The sequence below is a fragment of the Necator americanus genome, chromosome IV, assembly GCF_031761385.1.
Source record: "Necator americanus strain Aroian chromosome IV, whole genome shotgun sequence".
In the NCBI taxonomy this organism is placed as follows: Eukaryota; Metazoa; Nematoda; class Chromadorea; order Rhabditida; family Ancylostomatidae; genus Necator; species Necator americanus.
This window is the reverse complement of record NC_087374.1, coordinates 33,076,903-33,094,020: the sequence shown is the minus strand read 5'-3', so window position 1 is coordinate 33,094,020 and position 17,118 is coordinate 33,076,903. Positions and strand designations below refer to the sequence as shown.

General features: G+C 39.1%; 2 protein-coding genes across 3 annotated transcripts; one reads left to right on the top strand and one right to left on the bottom strand.

Annotated features, from left to right (window-relative positions):
* Nucleotides 1-1,167: 1,167 nt before the first annotated feature.
* RB195_003526 (uncharacterized protein) lies at nt 1,168-9,427 on the bottom strand (the record flags this gene model as incomplete). Its single annotated transcript, XM_064201218.1, has 11 exons — nt 1,168-1,327; nt 1,383-1,468; nt 3,654-3,746; nt 3,834-3,930; nt 4,436-4,542; nt 5,322-5,474; nt 6,999-7,096; nt 7,186-7,373; nt 7,715-7,803; nt 8,971-9,113; nt 9,283-9,427. 11 exons carry the CDS (start codon nt 9,425-9,427, stop codon nt 1,168-1,170), a joined length of 1,359 nt encoding a protein of 452 aa, XP_064057099.1.
* A 5,402-nt stretch (nt 9,428-14,829) lies between these two features.
* Nucleotides 14,830-17,118, top strand: RB195_003525 (uncharacterized protein; the record flags this gene model as incomplete). Of its 2 annotated transcripts, XM_064201216.1 has the most annotated exons (10): nt 14,830-14,992; nt 15,095-15,132; nt 15,789-15,864; nt 15,911-16,019; nt 16,394-16,506; nt 16,564-16,647; nt 16,744-16,780; nt 16,836-16,858; nt 16,907-16,936; nt 17,096-17,118. In XM_064201216.1, the coding sequence occupies 10 exons, from the start codon at nt 14,830-14,832 to the stop codon at nt 17,116-17,118; spliced, it is 696 nt and encodes a 231-aa protein (XP_064057097.1). The 2 variants fall into 2 exon arrangements, with proteins under 2 accessions (XP_064057097.1, XP_064057098.1); XM_064201217.1 differs by lacking the exons at nt 16,744-16,780; nt 16,836-16,858; nt 16,907-16,936; nt 17,096-17,118 and having other exon boundaries at nt 16,424-16,506; nt 16,564-16,718.

Genomic DNA, 17,118 nt, shown 5'->3' with positions numbered 1-17,118 from the left:
TGCTCTCCTACTTCCCCTTGAACTGGTTGATAACGACGGTGCGCATACAGTTATACCTCAATCTCATCTTATTATCAGTCTAAAATATTCGCTCACCTTCATGATTCTACTCTTTTTATTCAAATACATTCTCTGCTATTATATTTGTTAGAATCTAATGAAAACAGAGTAAATTATGTGTTGGAAGTTCCTTATTATTCTGATACTACTTGTGATAAAAGGTGTTTGTATATTTATTAACAAGTTTCAAAATATTTAGCTGAGAATATGTAAGATTTCTTTCTCCTGAGAAAATCTAGACAATCTTAATCTCTTAAAATCTGACGTTAAAAAATCCAATTTCTTGGCGTTTCAAAATAACTTCCTCGAATTTTTCAGCACTGCCTCTACAAATGTCGAACTGTTGACACAAATTCTAAGGAAAACCCTCAGTTTTTTTTTTTAGCCGAATAAGCTGCTGTCAATTTTTTGCGAATTAAAAGTGCTTTTCAGTTTTTCTTTTGATACTTGAGAAATCTTTTGAAATCAAAAATGAAGTTGCCAGTTGCGGAAGGGATTTCGACAGAGAAATGGCGCTCAGCTTGTTGGCACTAACTTTCCTTGACTTTATAATTACGAGCACTTTTACCTCATCATCTTGTTCGCAAAGCGCTCTTTTTCCTTTTCAAATAACAAAATATTTTCGCAACTGAGAGATCTTCGATTTCAGCTCGGAATTGTTTTATGAATGTATGTCCGGCCTATGCGATGGCCTTCTCACTTCTTCATATTCTTGTCTGCCACTTTGCCATTTGTATTTGTTTATTTATATTTTTCTATATTTGTTTGTATTTTTGCGGCCTCTTCTTTGAAACACTAAAGTTATCTGTATATCGTGGTACTGTAAGTAACGGTATCAAACTAACCGTTAAATGACTTATACACTATTGAATTGACTATGGGAAAATTAGTAGATAATCTCATCTGGTTTAAAAACGAAGATTACGTTTCTCACTTTATTTTGCCTTTCTAATTTCATTCTAACTGTTTATATTCTTTTTGTCTTTTTATACATTCAGAAGAAAAAACAAAGCAGAAACAACTTTAAAAAAAACCCCTCCAACATTCAACAGTTTGAATTACTCCTTTCTATGTGGCAAATATTCAATAAGATACTACACTAAATGCTTATGATTTCCCGTAAACATATTGCAACCGTTTCTTGACATTTTCCAGCAAATCTGATTCAAACTGCTTCGGATAATCCGTCATTGAGAAATCTCCCATTTTTTCAACGCTGTTCAGCCATATTTTTCCCCAATTGCCAGCAGCGATGTCACGGTAATGTCTGAACAGTCACAGATTAATTGAAGTAAAGTCCTAAACACACTTCAACAGTTTACCTTACTACACCTTCATTAGGTTTCAGTTGATACGTCCAGTGATCGTCAAAGAATTTAGTTACATGGTGAACGTTCATCACAAGCACCTGAAAAATATCATTTCGGAAAAATTTACTTGAATTGCATGTCAAAAAAGAGACCAGTACTGCATATCTGGGTTTTGTTGCTTTTTTTTTTCAAAATGCCGCCAATTTTTATAAGTTTCCACGTCATACCGTAACTCGAACATTTTCTCATCTTTTCTCCTCATTACTGAAAAGACTATGCACTAGTTTTATTGACTTTGCAGGACAGCGAACTCTGTTGTATACCCGAATGGAAGGCAAGGGGACTGCGTGGTAAATGGTAAAAGGATAAAGTGTCTGACGTTAATCAATCTGTTTGGGGTAAAGTCGTTCACCTCAATTCAGAATCATTTGAGGTTTACGAACGTGCAAAGGGTCTGTACGGTGACTTGCGTGAGCTACGCGATGTCTCAAGTCAGTGTTTTTATCCTCCCAGACAAATCTGCTACCAATTAATCGAGCCCGGAGGGTTGAAAGGTTCGGTGAGCGCTGGGGCTGGTTAGAACCTCCGATCGATCGCGTGGACAGCGGAGCCTCTAACCGACTGTGCTACATCAGTCTTGACTGCGTGGCATCGGAAGTTATCTATTTGATCATCTGTTAACTACGTGGGCTGAGTACATTTGGCGAAATAGGAAGAGCACTATGTGCTCGGATCAACGAGCGCCTAGATCGGTTCGTAAAATCGAAATAGTCGACCTCTCTAAGTGCTCATTGCAGACAATGTCATGGAAACACCCATTTCAGCAGTCACGATCTTGACACGCGAATTTGATGTTCCGTCGCAGAAAACATCTGAGGCGCCCTACATAACAGCGAAAAGTACGGCCATGAATCGTAAGGAAGAATGCATCGCTGTGACCAATGAGCTGGCGCCGTATCAAGAGTTATGTGGGTTTTGACCTACGGGGTCAGATGAAACGGGCATCGCCATCGCCGAGCGATCGTCATGCGAGGAGCCTTGGATAGGAGACACCTAGGATAGACCGCTGACTGAATCACGAGAGCAAGTGATTCGAATGTCTCATTCGGATCATAAGAGCTCAGAAGAGCCATCCGAGATGCTGTGTGAGTTTCTTCGTTATCGAGAAACATTCGCCATTGCTTTAACCAATAAAATTATTGAACAACGTCGTGCACAGCTCAATAAAGTCAAAGAACATTTGTGAAAGGGTGCTGGAGCACTGCGTGTTTGAGTTTAAAAAAATGATTTGGTGGCAGAAGGAAATCCCGCGACTTTACGCCGAAAGGTGGTCAAGAGTGCGGCGTCATAACGGAGAAGATTTCGAAGTTAAGAGCACATTATTAGCGCCTAGCTATGCAGAGCGCAAAGCCCTGGAAGGGTTTTAGATCCACACTAGGAGCCTAAAGAAGAGCAGCAAAGAGGAATGCCTCTCTATTACGCTGAAACTCGCCCCTACTTGAGGTTGCTATTTGATTGCGCCAGTCTCCCCACCACAAATATCTAACAGCGGCAGAAAAGTTCTCTGATACTAAGGTACCATCTACACTTTCATTTGTACCTATGAGTCGACCTGGAATTTTCTTTGTTTGGCGCATGGGGCGTTTAATAGAACAAATCACGCTCGAGAATCCGCCAGAACGTTAGCCATGAATAAAAGGTTATAACAGCTCTATTATAACAGCGTTCAACTCAACGAAGACAATTACTCAACCATCATCATCCCGAGGTTTATTGAAAGTCTTACATGGACAATTCCGTATTTGTTATTTGTAAAATATTTAAATAAATTGTCATGGTATGGTGACACGTAAACAAAGGAATACATTAATCAATATAAAGCATTTGTTAACTTTGTAATCTTCATTTTTCTAGTTTCTTTTAACCCTGAGAGCTGGACCGCTTCGCGCTCCCCCTAACTTAGTGTACAATTATGTCATCGAAATACCGTTGAGGCAAATTACCTCGTTGGGGGTGGATCGGTGCTGTTTTTGGTATTTCGCATAATTCTCGAGCATCAATTTTGAAAGAAAAAAGTGGTTTTTTAATACAGAAAACAAAAGAAAAACAAGTACTAGCGGAAGAGAGTAGAACTAATAGGTATTACTCTAATTCTCATTATATTTGCTCCAAACTTTTTCACTTACTGTAGTAAAAAAATATCTCAGAGAAAATAGAAGCATCAGTTTGTCAATAAAAGTCATTTAGGTGAATTTCCTAAAAAAGAAAAATCCAATATTTTACCTTCTCTGGATCGACTATGCACTTTGCAGTGTGACCAGGCGGACCCACATGTGAAGTGTTATGATATCGTCGTGTTGGCATCCATTTGCTAACCTTAACTTATTTTTCTCAGTTCTCCTTGTAAAAGTATCACAAAATCCTAGAAAGGAGTTATACTCAAGGTTAACCAAAACTATCTACCTGTTCTTGATCACTATAGCGTTCTGGAGATGGTTGGTTTTTTAGAATCCACCTCTGTCTGAACTGAATTGCACCAATTTTCGGATCGGAGATATTTCTGTAGAGCAGAAAATAATAGTAGTATGTTCGTGATTTTTAGGACCTCTGTAAACGAGGTCGGAATATATTTTGCTGATTAAAGGCATCACCCCACGAATCTGAGGTGGTGCAGATTTCAGGTGGAGTATTCGTATACAGGATGGGAGACTACGGAGAGGGAGGTGATTCCATCCATTTCTTGCTAATTGCCGTAAAAAAACGGCCCGGAAGATGCAGCGCAGCACGAGACTGGCGCGCTCCAATCGAACCTCTTGTACAAAATGGTGCGCCAAAACGAATGAAGCCGTATCTTCCGGGCCGTTTTTTACGGCAATTAGGAAGAAATGGACGGAATCACCTCCCTCTCCGTAGTCTCCCATCCTGTATACGAATACTCCACCTGAAATCTACACCACCTCAGATTCGTGGGGTGATGCCTTTAAGTGGTGGTTTTCTCAAAACTTTCAGTTATTCATAGAAACATTCGTAGTTTTAAAAGTCAAGAACTTGAAAAAAAAAATCACTTCAGATAATCGTAGATTGTTCCGTTTAAATCAGTTAGCACTAGTCGCTCATCCAGATCTACAAACGCAATCCAGCGTGAGTGTCGACGAGCTCGAAGAAGGCATTCCTAAACGTTGCCATTGAATTATCGATTGATGATAGTTGTTCTCGTGTCGGTTGGAAATCGATGTCTCCCTCATATAACTCTTCCATGTATAAAAAATGGTAGCACACATGAGAGCCTACCATGGTCTCCATGTACTTCATCAACGTTCAAAACTAGTGTTGATAGATGATAGGAAAAACAGGATTAATCGATGCCGTAAACATTGCTATACATCGTGACGCAGACAACATTCGCTGCGGGACCAGCAACTTCTCAGCATTCTCACAGTTAAGGGCATCACCCCACAAATCTGAAGTGGTACGGACTTCAGGTGGAGTATTCGTAAACGGCAAAGTAGATTATGGAGACTGGGGTGGTGATTCCGTCCGTTTCTTCCTAATTGCCGTAAAAAGGGGCACGGAAGATGCAGCGTGTGCACACGATTGGCGCGCTACAATCGAACTCGTTGCAGGAAGTAGCGCGCCAAAACGCTCGAAGCTGCATCTTCCGGGCTGTTTTTTACGGTAATTAGGAAGAAATGGACGGAATCACCGTCCTTTCCATAATCTACTATGCCATATACGAATACTCCACCTGAAATCCGTACCACCTCAGATTCGTGGGGTGATGCCTTTAAGCGTGTTCGCGAAACAATGCATACCGAAGCCAATGTTACAACAATGGGATACCAAACAGTATAGTGGAAGTTTACCACTAAAGAGATCATTTATATCAAGAAGATTCAAAACGTAGTCATTTCAGGATTTGTGAGGGAAACAAGAAATGAAATCAACACGTGCCTGTAGTTCAACCGATTGCCATCGGTCATCTGCTCTTTCAAAGCGATCATGAAGGATGATCGCTTCGGCATCTCCAGTTCGAACATAGTCATCGAGAAGGATTCGACTGTACTCATCAATGTACTTAGAATACACATAAAAATGCGTTGCACCCTAAACAAAATGGTACAATACAGAACAAGAAAATGAAATTTTTGAGGCGCAGCCTATTTATTTTGACTTCAAATAGGAAGTGCTCGTGCCTGCACAAGTCTTTAATCACCGCTGCACCCAGGTTCCGCCGCGCCTCCTTCAGCACCTCTACTTACTCTTAAAAGGTATATAAGAGACCTTGAAAATTCTCCAGATACTGCGTTCCTGTTACAACCACGTGGTAGAACCGATCAGGTAAATGTGATGTGGAGAAGCCAGACGAGAGAAACATGTACTCGCATGGGTCCGATACAGCCCGATGGAGTGAGTGGCACAATGCCCATTGTTTATTATTTTGGGATTATTCGAAAAGTAACTAAGTGCGAAAAAAACAAAAATTGGTCAAAATCGCAATCACTGAAAAATAACACTTAGATGGTAATGTGCTGAACCGAGTGGATACGACGCATGATCCTACTCTGCTTGATACTAGCCTTCTGTCTTGTATTAGAGACAGCCAGGCTTAGTGACCGTACGTCCTTCTAACCTTGTACCGATGCCTAGACATCAGTGCCGACCGTACTTCCGACCAGGCTCATGCCGTTTAGAGCTCCGTACCAGTGCCGGTTTGATATATTAGGTTAGCTACTTATTTTTTTTAGACACGCATACCCTAGCAGTTTCTTTTAGTTTAGTAACCATACGTTGATTATCATACGCCGCCAACATGAAACCCTAAGAAACGAAAGTTAAAGAAACGGTCTCCCATTCACTTTGTGCCGCGGACTTAGCCTCATCAGATTACCACTAGTTTCAAGCCTTTGAGCCTTCGCTTAAGCAAAAATGCTCAACTCTTGCATTGACCTCAAATCCGCATTTAGCAGGCAATAAGGTTTTGCGAAGGGGACCTAGGCACTTACGTGCTGGATTCGACTAGAGGCCATGGGAGGATGTATGTGCAACGACGTTGCCTAGATTCTCGCAAAACCGTGGCACGATGTTACCTCTCTAACAAGTAGTTGCTCCAGCTTAGGGATTTGGGTCCTACATGACTCCAAGTTTTCGATGCCATTTTATGTTTGTCTCATAAGCACCTGGTACCGTGTAGGCAATGATTATGAAACGACAAATTTCTCTTAGAATTTCTTAGAGTCCTAGCTTCTATTGAGACAAGCTAAGGATGACCAAATGAAGCGCTACAGGTACTTTGCAAATACGAAAACCACGGCAGGAGATCACGGCATAAATTCGTGCAGTGATAGCTCGAATTACAGCCGCTGTCCTTTTGGACCCCTCGACGTGGTTGGTGCATCAACTAACCCGAAGTGTTCCAGAAGAACCGCTGTGATCAGTAACAATGCTACCTTTCCGTCCTAATCTAATCGTACTATCCTATCATCGTGTCTTCGAAAAAGGTGGAGAAACACAAATTTTTCAACGTCTTCATTTTTGGAGCGAAAACTTCTACTTTTGCGTAGTTTTAATGGCATCAGCAGAAGTCATTAACCAATTTTTGAAAATTCTCAGCTGAAGTTACTTCAATACCTGCAATTTGTAGTGCTCGATAAGTTCTGCTAATAGAATCCACTTCGACTCGTTGCCATAGATTGGAGCAACGCAAACTGAGAAAAAGTGTTCCGGCTCTAAATATCATCTTTTGCTTCTGTCTAACTCAACAATTTGTGAATAGAGAGGAAGTGGAATTAGGAACACTGGTGGAAGTAGAACATACCATTTCGCGTCCGATCAATGATAGGCACGGGGAACTCGTACTGTGCGGTGGGAGTGTCTGTTAAGGACATAAATGCAGCACCATTTCGTCGTAAACAATGCACGTTGTATTCGGGAAATACAACACTTTTGAATGCTTCGCCAAGCTCTTTTCTGGATTTGTCAAAATAGCGGCAATAGACAACATCTCTGCAAAATAAAATATTTGATTTTAGTAGAACTTAGCTATCTTTTCCAAATCATTCACTCTAGAATCCGTGCACATCGATGCGGCTAGAAAAGAGCAAGTCAACTATTCTCTGGACGACGGAGCAGTGAATGTCCGTAGACGCAGCGGAAAAAAAGCCCATTCAGTACGAATAAATAAATAGTCAAAATTTCTTTGATTCATCGTAAGACGTTGCCAAGGATTGCATTTCACAACATTACTGTACTCCGTTTCCTTTCTGATCTCATCAAAAACACTAAGTCAACATAAGTATTTGAATTAATAAAGTAAAAAATTAGAAATTAACTAGAAAAGAACGTACCCAAATTTGTCCCGTGATGTAATCATGATGTTTAGCTGTTCAGGATACTCGTATGCGGCAACAAGCGATATGTTCATCTTCGGACCACCCTTTACTAGTCGAATAAAAGGCAATGTATCAGAAATTTGACAATATTAAAATATCTAAGAAGAGAGATAGAGGTGTGGGTGTATAGTTCACGAATATGAGTACCCTCTAGTAATCCGGAGAAGTAAGGTTGCTCAGGCTTGAGTGCGCCAGTGTACGCCGGATCTCCAACATTGCAACTTATTACGGATAGTAGAACGGTGGCATTCCGTCACGTGTTTGCGTGAATGTAGGAGTTCGGAAGCTTTCGTTGCTTATTTGCGTTAATTTACGTAACGTTGGAACCAATGAACGTGATGCGGCGTCGAAATTGCTCACGTCGTGTTGCCTAATGTCGCCTAAGTTATATCGTAGAGGAAACTAATGCAATCAGGGCTGTTTCCCACGCCGTTCTCCTGGACTACATGGCGAAATTCCTCAGGATCACACCCACAGTCGTAAATTACACTCCAATTCTTATCTTATGGTAGTAAGATCCCAACAGCGTCAGCACTCGTGTTACGCTACCGTTAAACCAACGGCATAAGAAATCTTATTCCTTCAGATTTTTTTTTCAAAGTGGAAATATTTCGGATAAAATGCTGTGCACCTTGGCGACTGAAAAGAAAATTTATCGCGCTGAATAAAAAACTCTTGGGTTTATTGCAACCAAAAAACGCTATGAATTTCTCGGTCACGAAACAATGCCGGGCTATACACGAAGTGAGTCTTCCGTGTTCATTCTGGAGTAGGACTGTGTTATTCCGAGATTAGTGAGAGCCTCAGGCAAGAAGTTCTGTTAGGTGGAAGACATTTTCCGCGATAAAAAATATGCGCGTAAGTTCTGTCTTTCTTATTATTCCACTTTTTTTCCTCCAACTCTTAAAAAGCCCGCAAAAACACTCAGCGCAATTGCAGCGCGATTCCCACAAAGATCCTTAGGAGTACCGCAAAAAGTGATGTACTCTGTTTTCATCAAAAATTCATTACTGTACAAGCAAGGACAAGTAGTGTACAAAAAAGTACAGGAAACAAGATAAGAACGCCTCTATTCTAGCTGTTATTCTATTTATAAAACTCACAGCTTCTAAGATTAATTCCTGATCGGACTCTCGGGTGCGTAACTCTCTTCATAACGACGATTAGGGGTTGGGGAGTAGGAGTAATTTTGGAATAGCTAACAAGCTCACTTTTTTACCGACTCCCGCAGCCAACAATTCATTATACCATTCCTGTCGAGGTATGCTGAATGTTGTTTTATTCAGGTCCATTTCTTCTTTCGGTTTATTTTTGTATGTTACGGTGTTTGGACAAGTAAGGTTCTCTGGAGTGACTGGAATATGCGAGAATGAGAGAACTTTTGTAGAAATATACCTGTTTAAAAATCTAACACAGTGTTTTCTGAGATTTTTTTTCAGTTGAAATTATTGTAGAAAGGTTTCAAAGGAAGCAATTCCATCCAAATCCTTCTAAAAAAAACCAGAAGCAATTTTAGTATTAACTTGGTTCGCAATCGCATCGTTGTATATTTGCCACAGAGAGAACATTGCTGGATATCGTAGTGAAATCCAGTTCAAATATATAAACTAGCAGTAAAAATATCGAGGCGAGAAAAGCTAATGTTGCAGCCGTTGTTGTTGAGCTCATCCTTTGATGGGTGGTTAGGTTCAGGTCATCTGAAATGAATATTTCATTGTTCCGGAAAAATATAACTGCTTTTTTTCCCTCATTTTTCTTATGGATAAAATGAATAATTTTTGAAACGGTAAAAACGACGAGGGGAAAATGGCACGAAGTGCATCACAATCGGACAAGTAATCATGCGAAAATGTAGGAGAAATTAAGAAAAAAAATACATTTGATCCCAAAAATAAGGACATTCTGAATGATCGATCCATGATTGTTATCAACAATTTTAAGTCATCTGCTCAGCATCGCTATGCCGAATTTTATTTTTTAATTTTTTTTTACAATTTTATTTTATTTATCTACTTTCCTTAAGGGGAAAATTCCCGAAAAAAAGCGTACATATCTCTAATGTCTCTGACGGTTATTATTATATTTTTGACAAATGCATGGAAAAAAGAAAAGCTAGGAAATTTTTTCTAATCAAAACTTGATAATAAATATAGCTCATAGTTCTTATTTAAATAATAGATGTTTCACGGAGAAATTACTGTAGCGAGAAAAAAGTGGAAAATTTTTCGCGGCGAATTTTTTGTTGGAACAAAGTACGTCACCGCCGTAGTGTGCGTACAAAATTTGACCAAAATGTTTCACGCGACACGTTGGATAAATTCCAAAGATTCCGCGTATCAATCTGCTATGTTTGTTCAGACGTACGCAAGCAAACACCACATTTGCCTATCTATGATTTTGTTTCATTCTACGGTGATAGCAAAAATAGGATTGCGCTCGGAATGTGCTGTGTCGTGCTTGACAATGTTATCATCAGTTCGGAAAAGTACTTCACTGAACGCAGTTTCATATCTTAACCTACGGACCAATCACGTAATGGGAGAACTCCGCCCACGTATGTTTGTACTTTTTTTTTCTCTAACAAGCGTCTTGTGCTGGAGCTTGCTCTACTGAACGAAGAGATGAGAAACTTGAAAGATTTTCACTCTAAGATGATCAACTGCAAGAGATTTTTCAACAAAATTTTTCTCCTAGCCTTCATCTCTTGAAAAAAAAAACTTAAATCAATGACTTTTTCTGCAAATGAGAAGGTAGTGGGCATAAAACAGGTCTTCGATGTTTTTTAGGCTTTCATTAATATCTTTTTTCTAAAATAGTACTGATGTTCTTCCTTTTAGTGTTATTTATTTCAACATTATTCATGATAAAGTCTACTCCAAAATGATATCATTAATAATATTAATAATAATAATAATAATAATAATAATAATAATAATAATAATAATAATAATAATAATAATAATAATAATAATAATAAGTAATAATAAAATGTTAATAAAACGGCGGTGTTGGGATCAGCAAAACAAAGCGTCACAGTAAAATTAACATTCTAAACCGATTTCTAAACAATTATACCAATTAATGACTGTTGTCGAGACAGTAAGAATAAATTACAGCAAATAAATGATGTTTCGCGAATTCTTGTAAGCACTTATAAAAATTATAGCATAGAATGGAGTTAATTAAAAGACCAATCGGTTCACGACACCAACATTTAACACGTTTATAATTATTTCTGATTCATCTTGGAATTCTTCAGAATCTCTAGAAAAAAAGAATCTGCCGAAAAAACTCCCTCAAGAGCAATTAAATCGGACGTTTTTTCTTCAGGATAATCTCGCCCTCTAAATTTACAGGAGTTTCGAAAACCGGACCACTTCCTATTTACAAAATAATGTTCCAAATCTAAAAAAAATACTGCTGAAATTACTGTAATAGCAGTATCCGCGATAAAAATCAGCGAATTCTTATGAAGGATGCATCTAGTCGTCGTGCATCGTCTATATCCAGCTTCTAACAGAAATTCTAAGAAAATTTGCAAAATTTGCAGCTGAATTAGGTGTTGTCAACTTGTTGCGAATTAAAAGGGGAAAAAACGAAGCGACCGCGATGTCTTCACTCAAACTAAACGTGAAGTCAAAAAATCAGAAAGCTTCAGCTATAAAAGGAAATTAAGCAGAGAAAGCGTGCTCACTTCGCTAATATTTAATTTTTTTAAAATGTTAATTATGGGCACTTTTATGCAGCATTATGGGCTGAGGTGGTGCAGATTCCAGGTGGAGTATTCGTATACGGGTGGGAGGCTATGGAGAGGGGGGTGGTTCCGCCCATTTCTTCCTAATTGCCGTAAAAAACGGCCCGGAAGATACGGCTTCAGGTGTTCTGGCGCACTATTTCCTACAGGGAGTTCGACTGGAGCGCGCTGGCCTTGTGCGGCGCCGCAACTTCCGGGCCGTTTTTTACGGCAATTAGGAAGAAATGGAAGGAATCACCCCCCTCTCCATAGTCTCCCATCCCGTAAACGAGTACTCCACCTGAAATCTGCACCACCTCAGATTCGTGGGGTGATGCCTTTAACACATCGGCTAGCCCCCGCCAGTCATTGTTCAGGCCAGTCACACGTACGTAAACCTTAGACGTTTCTGAATTAAAAGAGGTGGCTTATCCCAAACGGATTGATCAGCCCCCAAACACTTAATCCTTTATCCTTTACAGGATGATGACTGAGGGATCTAAGGAAGAATCGAGCAAAGAAATAGCAAAAAGAAGCAAGTTAGAATTTGAAGTCAATTCACTTCAACATTGACAATGTTTTTGAACAGTTCTTTGCATACGGTTTCCAGAATTGTTTTTTTTTTATTTTTTTCAACTTGTGGCTCTCCCTTCAATTTATCACATACATATCCAAAGAGTTTGAGATCAAGTGATCAGCCAACTTCAACTGGTATCAAATAATGCACCAGTACAGCTTTGCTACCGATATTTAATTATATATATATATAATATTTACTAAATAATTTATTTCTCGTAACTAATCTGGAGCATTTGACGACCTTGTCACACTTCGTTACACAACTATAAACCCAAAACAATTAATCCATTTGGCTAACCCATACATTACACCCAGATGCATTTGCAAAAACTGGTTTCACACTTTCATTTAAACAGGATTAGAATAATGAGATCCACGTAAACACCTTAGATAAATACTCTATTTATCCCTTAGCCGAACGACCATAATAACGTTGCTAACAAACAATTTTGTAATGAGAGGTAGATCATGCCAAAGCTAGGACCGCCGACACCCCAACAATGTAGGCACAGACCGGTCGATTCGTTTTACAGGAGGGATCTGATCCCACCGCAATAACACTTTACTTTATTCTGATTTTTTCACCATTAAAAAATTGTCCAATTGTTTAGTATAACTCCTTTCTCATATAACTCTTGATTCCAGAACGTCTCTTCTTAATGTTGGGTTCTTGTTGAAGTCTCTTTTTTTGAGGACTTTACTCACATTAGCAAAGATTAATAAAAGTAGGGAAGAAAGAAGTTGAGTGACAGCTACTTTTTCTGTCATCCAAGAATTTAAATTCTTTTGTATGAGCTGAACATTGTGGACGATTTTTATCCAAGTTGAAAGGCCTACTCCTCTGACCTGCTGCGTAGAAAATCAGAAAGTTGATCGATAATCAATCCGTCTCGATATTTGACTTTTCTTTTGTTTCCTTTTGAAAATTATAAATATATAGCTTAAATATATAGCTCCATTAAAACTTTTTAAGAGTTTGGTCCTTTATTTTTAAAAACTTTCCAAGCCTTTTTCCTTTATTTAATTTTTATGAATTCATTTCTGGACGTCTCATATGTTAACTGGACTTGTTTTCCTTTGTATTATCAACAAAATTGTGAAGTTCGTTTTTCCAGAGCATGTAGAAAATAATAAATTTTTACTCGATTAATTTTTTGTAAACTTTCTATTCTCCATAACCTATTTCACAGCGAAACCGCAGCGATAAAATTAGAAATTGTCTTTGAAATTAGTCACATCGCTCTGCACTGTGTAGCGCTACTAACAGCTGAACAAATAAGTCATAGAAATAACCTAGATTTCAAAATTCTGTAAAATGACTAGTTCTTTTTCGTCTAGTCATATCCACCTCTGCTCTGCTACCACCCCCACCTACCTATTGTATTCTTCTACTACTGTAACAAACAACAACACGTTCACTGTGCTTTTACAATGTCGAAAGCGATTCTTAAAGGTACCATACCACGAATCTGAATCGTGGTATGGAGTTCAGATTAGCCAACTCAATACGGGGTCCCATATTGCGGAATTAGGGGTGGTTCCGCTCATCTTTCTCTACTCGTAGTAAAAAAATAACGTGAAGGACTTTTTCACGACGATTTCAACTGGAACGCTCCACGTACACGCGCCGCATCTAGCTGCGCAGCGATCGAAAGCCAGTGAGTTCTCCTCGACTGCCTATTCAAGTGAAGTCTATAAATAGGTTGCTGAGAAGGGCAGAAGGGTATGCGTAGAGGAGCGTTCTAACGTTCCTCGTAGGAACTAAAGCGGTTTACAATTCCATCTCTAGCTTTAGCGTGGATTCCCTCACCACGTCTGATTCGCGGTATGCTGCTTTTAAGGAGTCACGGAGACGAACAGATTTTAGGTTTTTCTTATCTTGTCGCCTGTATACATAAAGTTCCTAACATTTTCTTTTTGAAGGTTCTTCGAAGAAAGAGAAATTAGACATAGAACAGACCCAGAGAAACCTTGAAATTCAGGGTATTGGAATCTCTTCACGTAGATGAGGCTTAGAGCGTTCTTTACGAGTGCAAGCGTAATCACGTCAATTCCCTCTAGTAATCCAGAAAATCATGGAACGCACTTGTCTCACAGGACTACTCTAAGAGGTACCTTATCGCATGCTACTTCTGCGTTCGTAGGATTAATAGGAAATCTTAGAGATCAGAGAAGGTAGAAACCTATCAATTCATAGAAGGAAGACATTCGGAAGGACTTTTGGAAAACTGGAATGCTATACTTTACCTTTTCCGGATCGATGATGCATTTTGTAGTGTGACCAGGCGGACCCACATGTGAAGTGTTATAATATAGTCCTGTTCGCGTCCATTCGCCAACCTTAACTTAATTTTCTCTTAGTTTTCGCTGTAAAGATGCCATGGAATCCTATAATAGAGTTATTTCCAAAGTTGCCCGAACCATCTACCTTTTCCTGATCACTATATCGTTCTGGAGAAGACTGGTTCTTCAAAATCCACCTCTGCCTGAACATAACTGCGCCGATTGCCGGATCGGAGATATTTCTATAAAGCAGAATTTTGGCATTTATGTAGGGACTTCTAGTGTACTTCTATAAGGAAATTTGGATCATGCGTTTATGGTTACTTTGTTTTATAAACACTGGTTTTTAATTGATAATTTCGTAGTATTAGAAGTCAAGAATTAAAAAAAAGTACCTTAAGTAATCGTAGATTGTTCCATTTAAATCAATTAGCACTAGTCGCTCATCCAGATCTATAAACGGTGCCCAGTGTGAATGTCGACGTGCTCGAAGGAGGCATTTCTAAACGTTACCATTGAGTTATCGATTGATGATGGTTGCTCTCGTGTCGGTTGGACATCAATTTCTCCCTCATATAACTCTCCCATGTGCTCGAAGGAGGCATTCCTAAACGATACTACTAAAATGCTGGATAATGGTAGATCTCGCAATGGTAGAACATCAATCGAATAACTGTGTGGCGAATATGAGAAGAATGACGCAACCAAAGTTTTCTGTTCCAGTTTAGGACAATTTTTAGGCGGTGAAGCTCAAAACTTGGCCATTCCAGAGAAGGATGTTGGGAGGAAAATAAATAGAAAAACGAAATGAACACGTGCCTGTATTCTGCTGCTTGCCAATCTGGTCTTTTGAAACGATCATGTAGAATGATCGCCTCATCATCGCCAGTTCATACATAGCGGTGAACTAAGCTCATATTATCAGAAATCAGTGCGAAAAAGTAGATCCTTTTTCCAATTAGAAGATATATCACCGGACGCATGTCATAGAGCATCAAAGTTTCAAAGATTTAATGATTAATAAGAATGATACGCCTATTTTGAACTAATTGAGAAACTTCACACAAGTAAAGATTATCTCAAAAAGTTGCGGCAAGGAAAAGAATAACATGCATATATTTTCACACATCCCATTATTTGACACATTTCACCCTCCAACTGTTCCGTATAAAGTCGAAATGCATAAGTATGAGTGTGTTACGATGTCATGCAACGAAATGATGTTCAGCTTTCAACTGCAGCAACTATACGCACAGCAACTTCATGTCTAAAACTTGCAGTTATACCAGGTAATTCCCGACTACATCTTCACAAAACTTAAATGATTACAATTAAAGACTTGAATAAATGAAAACTGAAAAGTCCTTACTATGTTTATTGCAGAATGAACCCAGTTTGAGCAGTCCTATTTCGCATGGAAGTCCCAAGTTATAGAACAAGAACAGAATACAGCAATGGAGACAGAACATCCGTCTTCTCTATTTGAAGGCGAAATTGAGAGAAATTGATTGTGAGTCAAAGTGGTAAACACCTTGTCATTTTATATAACATTGCAGGTCCAACGACAAAGTGCCTCAGCTTCCATCGCCATAAAGAATCGAAGCAGGAAGGTATGATCTTTCACACATGTTTAGGAACCAGACCGGAAAATCCACATCGGTCCCGGTGAGTGTTAATTCTCCATACATGAAGCGAGTGATATGTATAATTTCAAGTGAAGAACAATATTTTCCGGAGTAAGCCATGTGCTCTGGAACACAACTGTGTGCTCATCAAGCGACCTGAAGATAACAAGAGGCAAAACTAACCAATATCAACTTTTTCACGCAGCTATACGCTGCTAAGGAGACGTTCCCTGAGCCGCAGTTGAAAGGATGTGCCCGTCATTTGACCCAAGCTTGGAACCGGAACGCCGATGACCTAAATGTTAGGCAATTCGCAAAGGAGCCAAAGAAAAACAGGGTTGCAAAAGAACCACAAAAGAAGCCGTGTTTCTTTCTGAAGAACTAACCCATAGAGTGGCTGCGCCTCTCCATCAGTGATTTGTTGGCATGTTGGATGTTGTTGAGGGAGTACAACGAGGTCATCGGCGTAATATTTGGCCAAGAATGCCAGCACTTAATGACTGCATTTTTACTGATGAATGTACAAAGTAAGTGATTTTCAACAATTCCTTGTTTGACTTCAACAGACCTTGATAATATTTTAGATAATATTGCTCCGCATAATATTGCGATGCTAAAGATGGCACTCAAAACGTCGCAGTCGCAAAAAACACTTTACCAAAGTTCAAGTGCTGGAAGAGATCTCATGCAAGAGAGCAACGAAAATTGCAGTTTCTCCATGTACAACGCTAACGAATAGCGTGTATTACAGCCGTATAATACAGTGACTTTAGCTTCCCTTTCATTCAAATCGTTGCCGAGGTATTACAATAAAACAAAATGAAATCTTGAGTATTTTATGTTTTTTTCTACTTAGGGGTTTTGTTCGCCTAGTACAAGGTGATGCTCCCACTCATACTAGTTCCTATACTCGCTAAAAATTTTGAGAATGGAATGTGCAGCTACTGAACTGGACTGGTGAGTTCTAGATTTGAACCCTAATGAGTTAGCCAGGAGTAATATAAAGCTTGTATTAGGTGACTGGCACCTCATTGTTTTACTAACTATACTTTATTTAATTTTGTCCGATTTTTCTAAATTTCCAAATAAGGTGTTATTAGGTTCTCTTGTATTTAGATGTCACGGGATTCGCACAATAG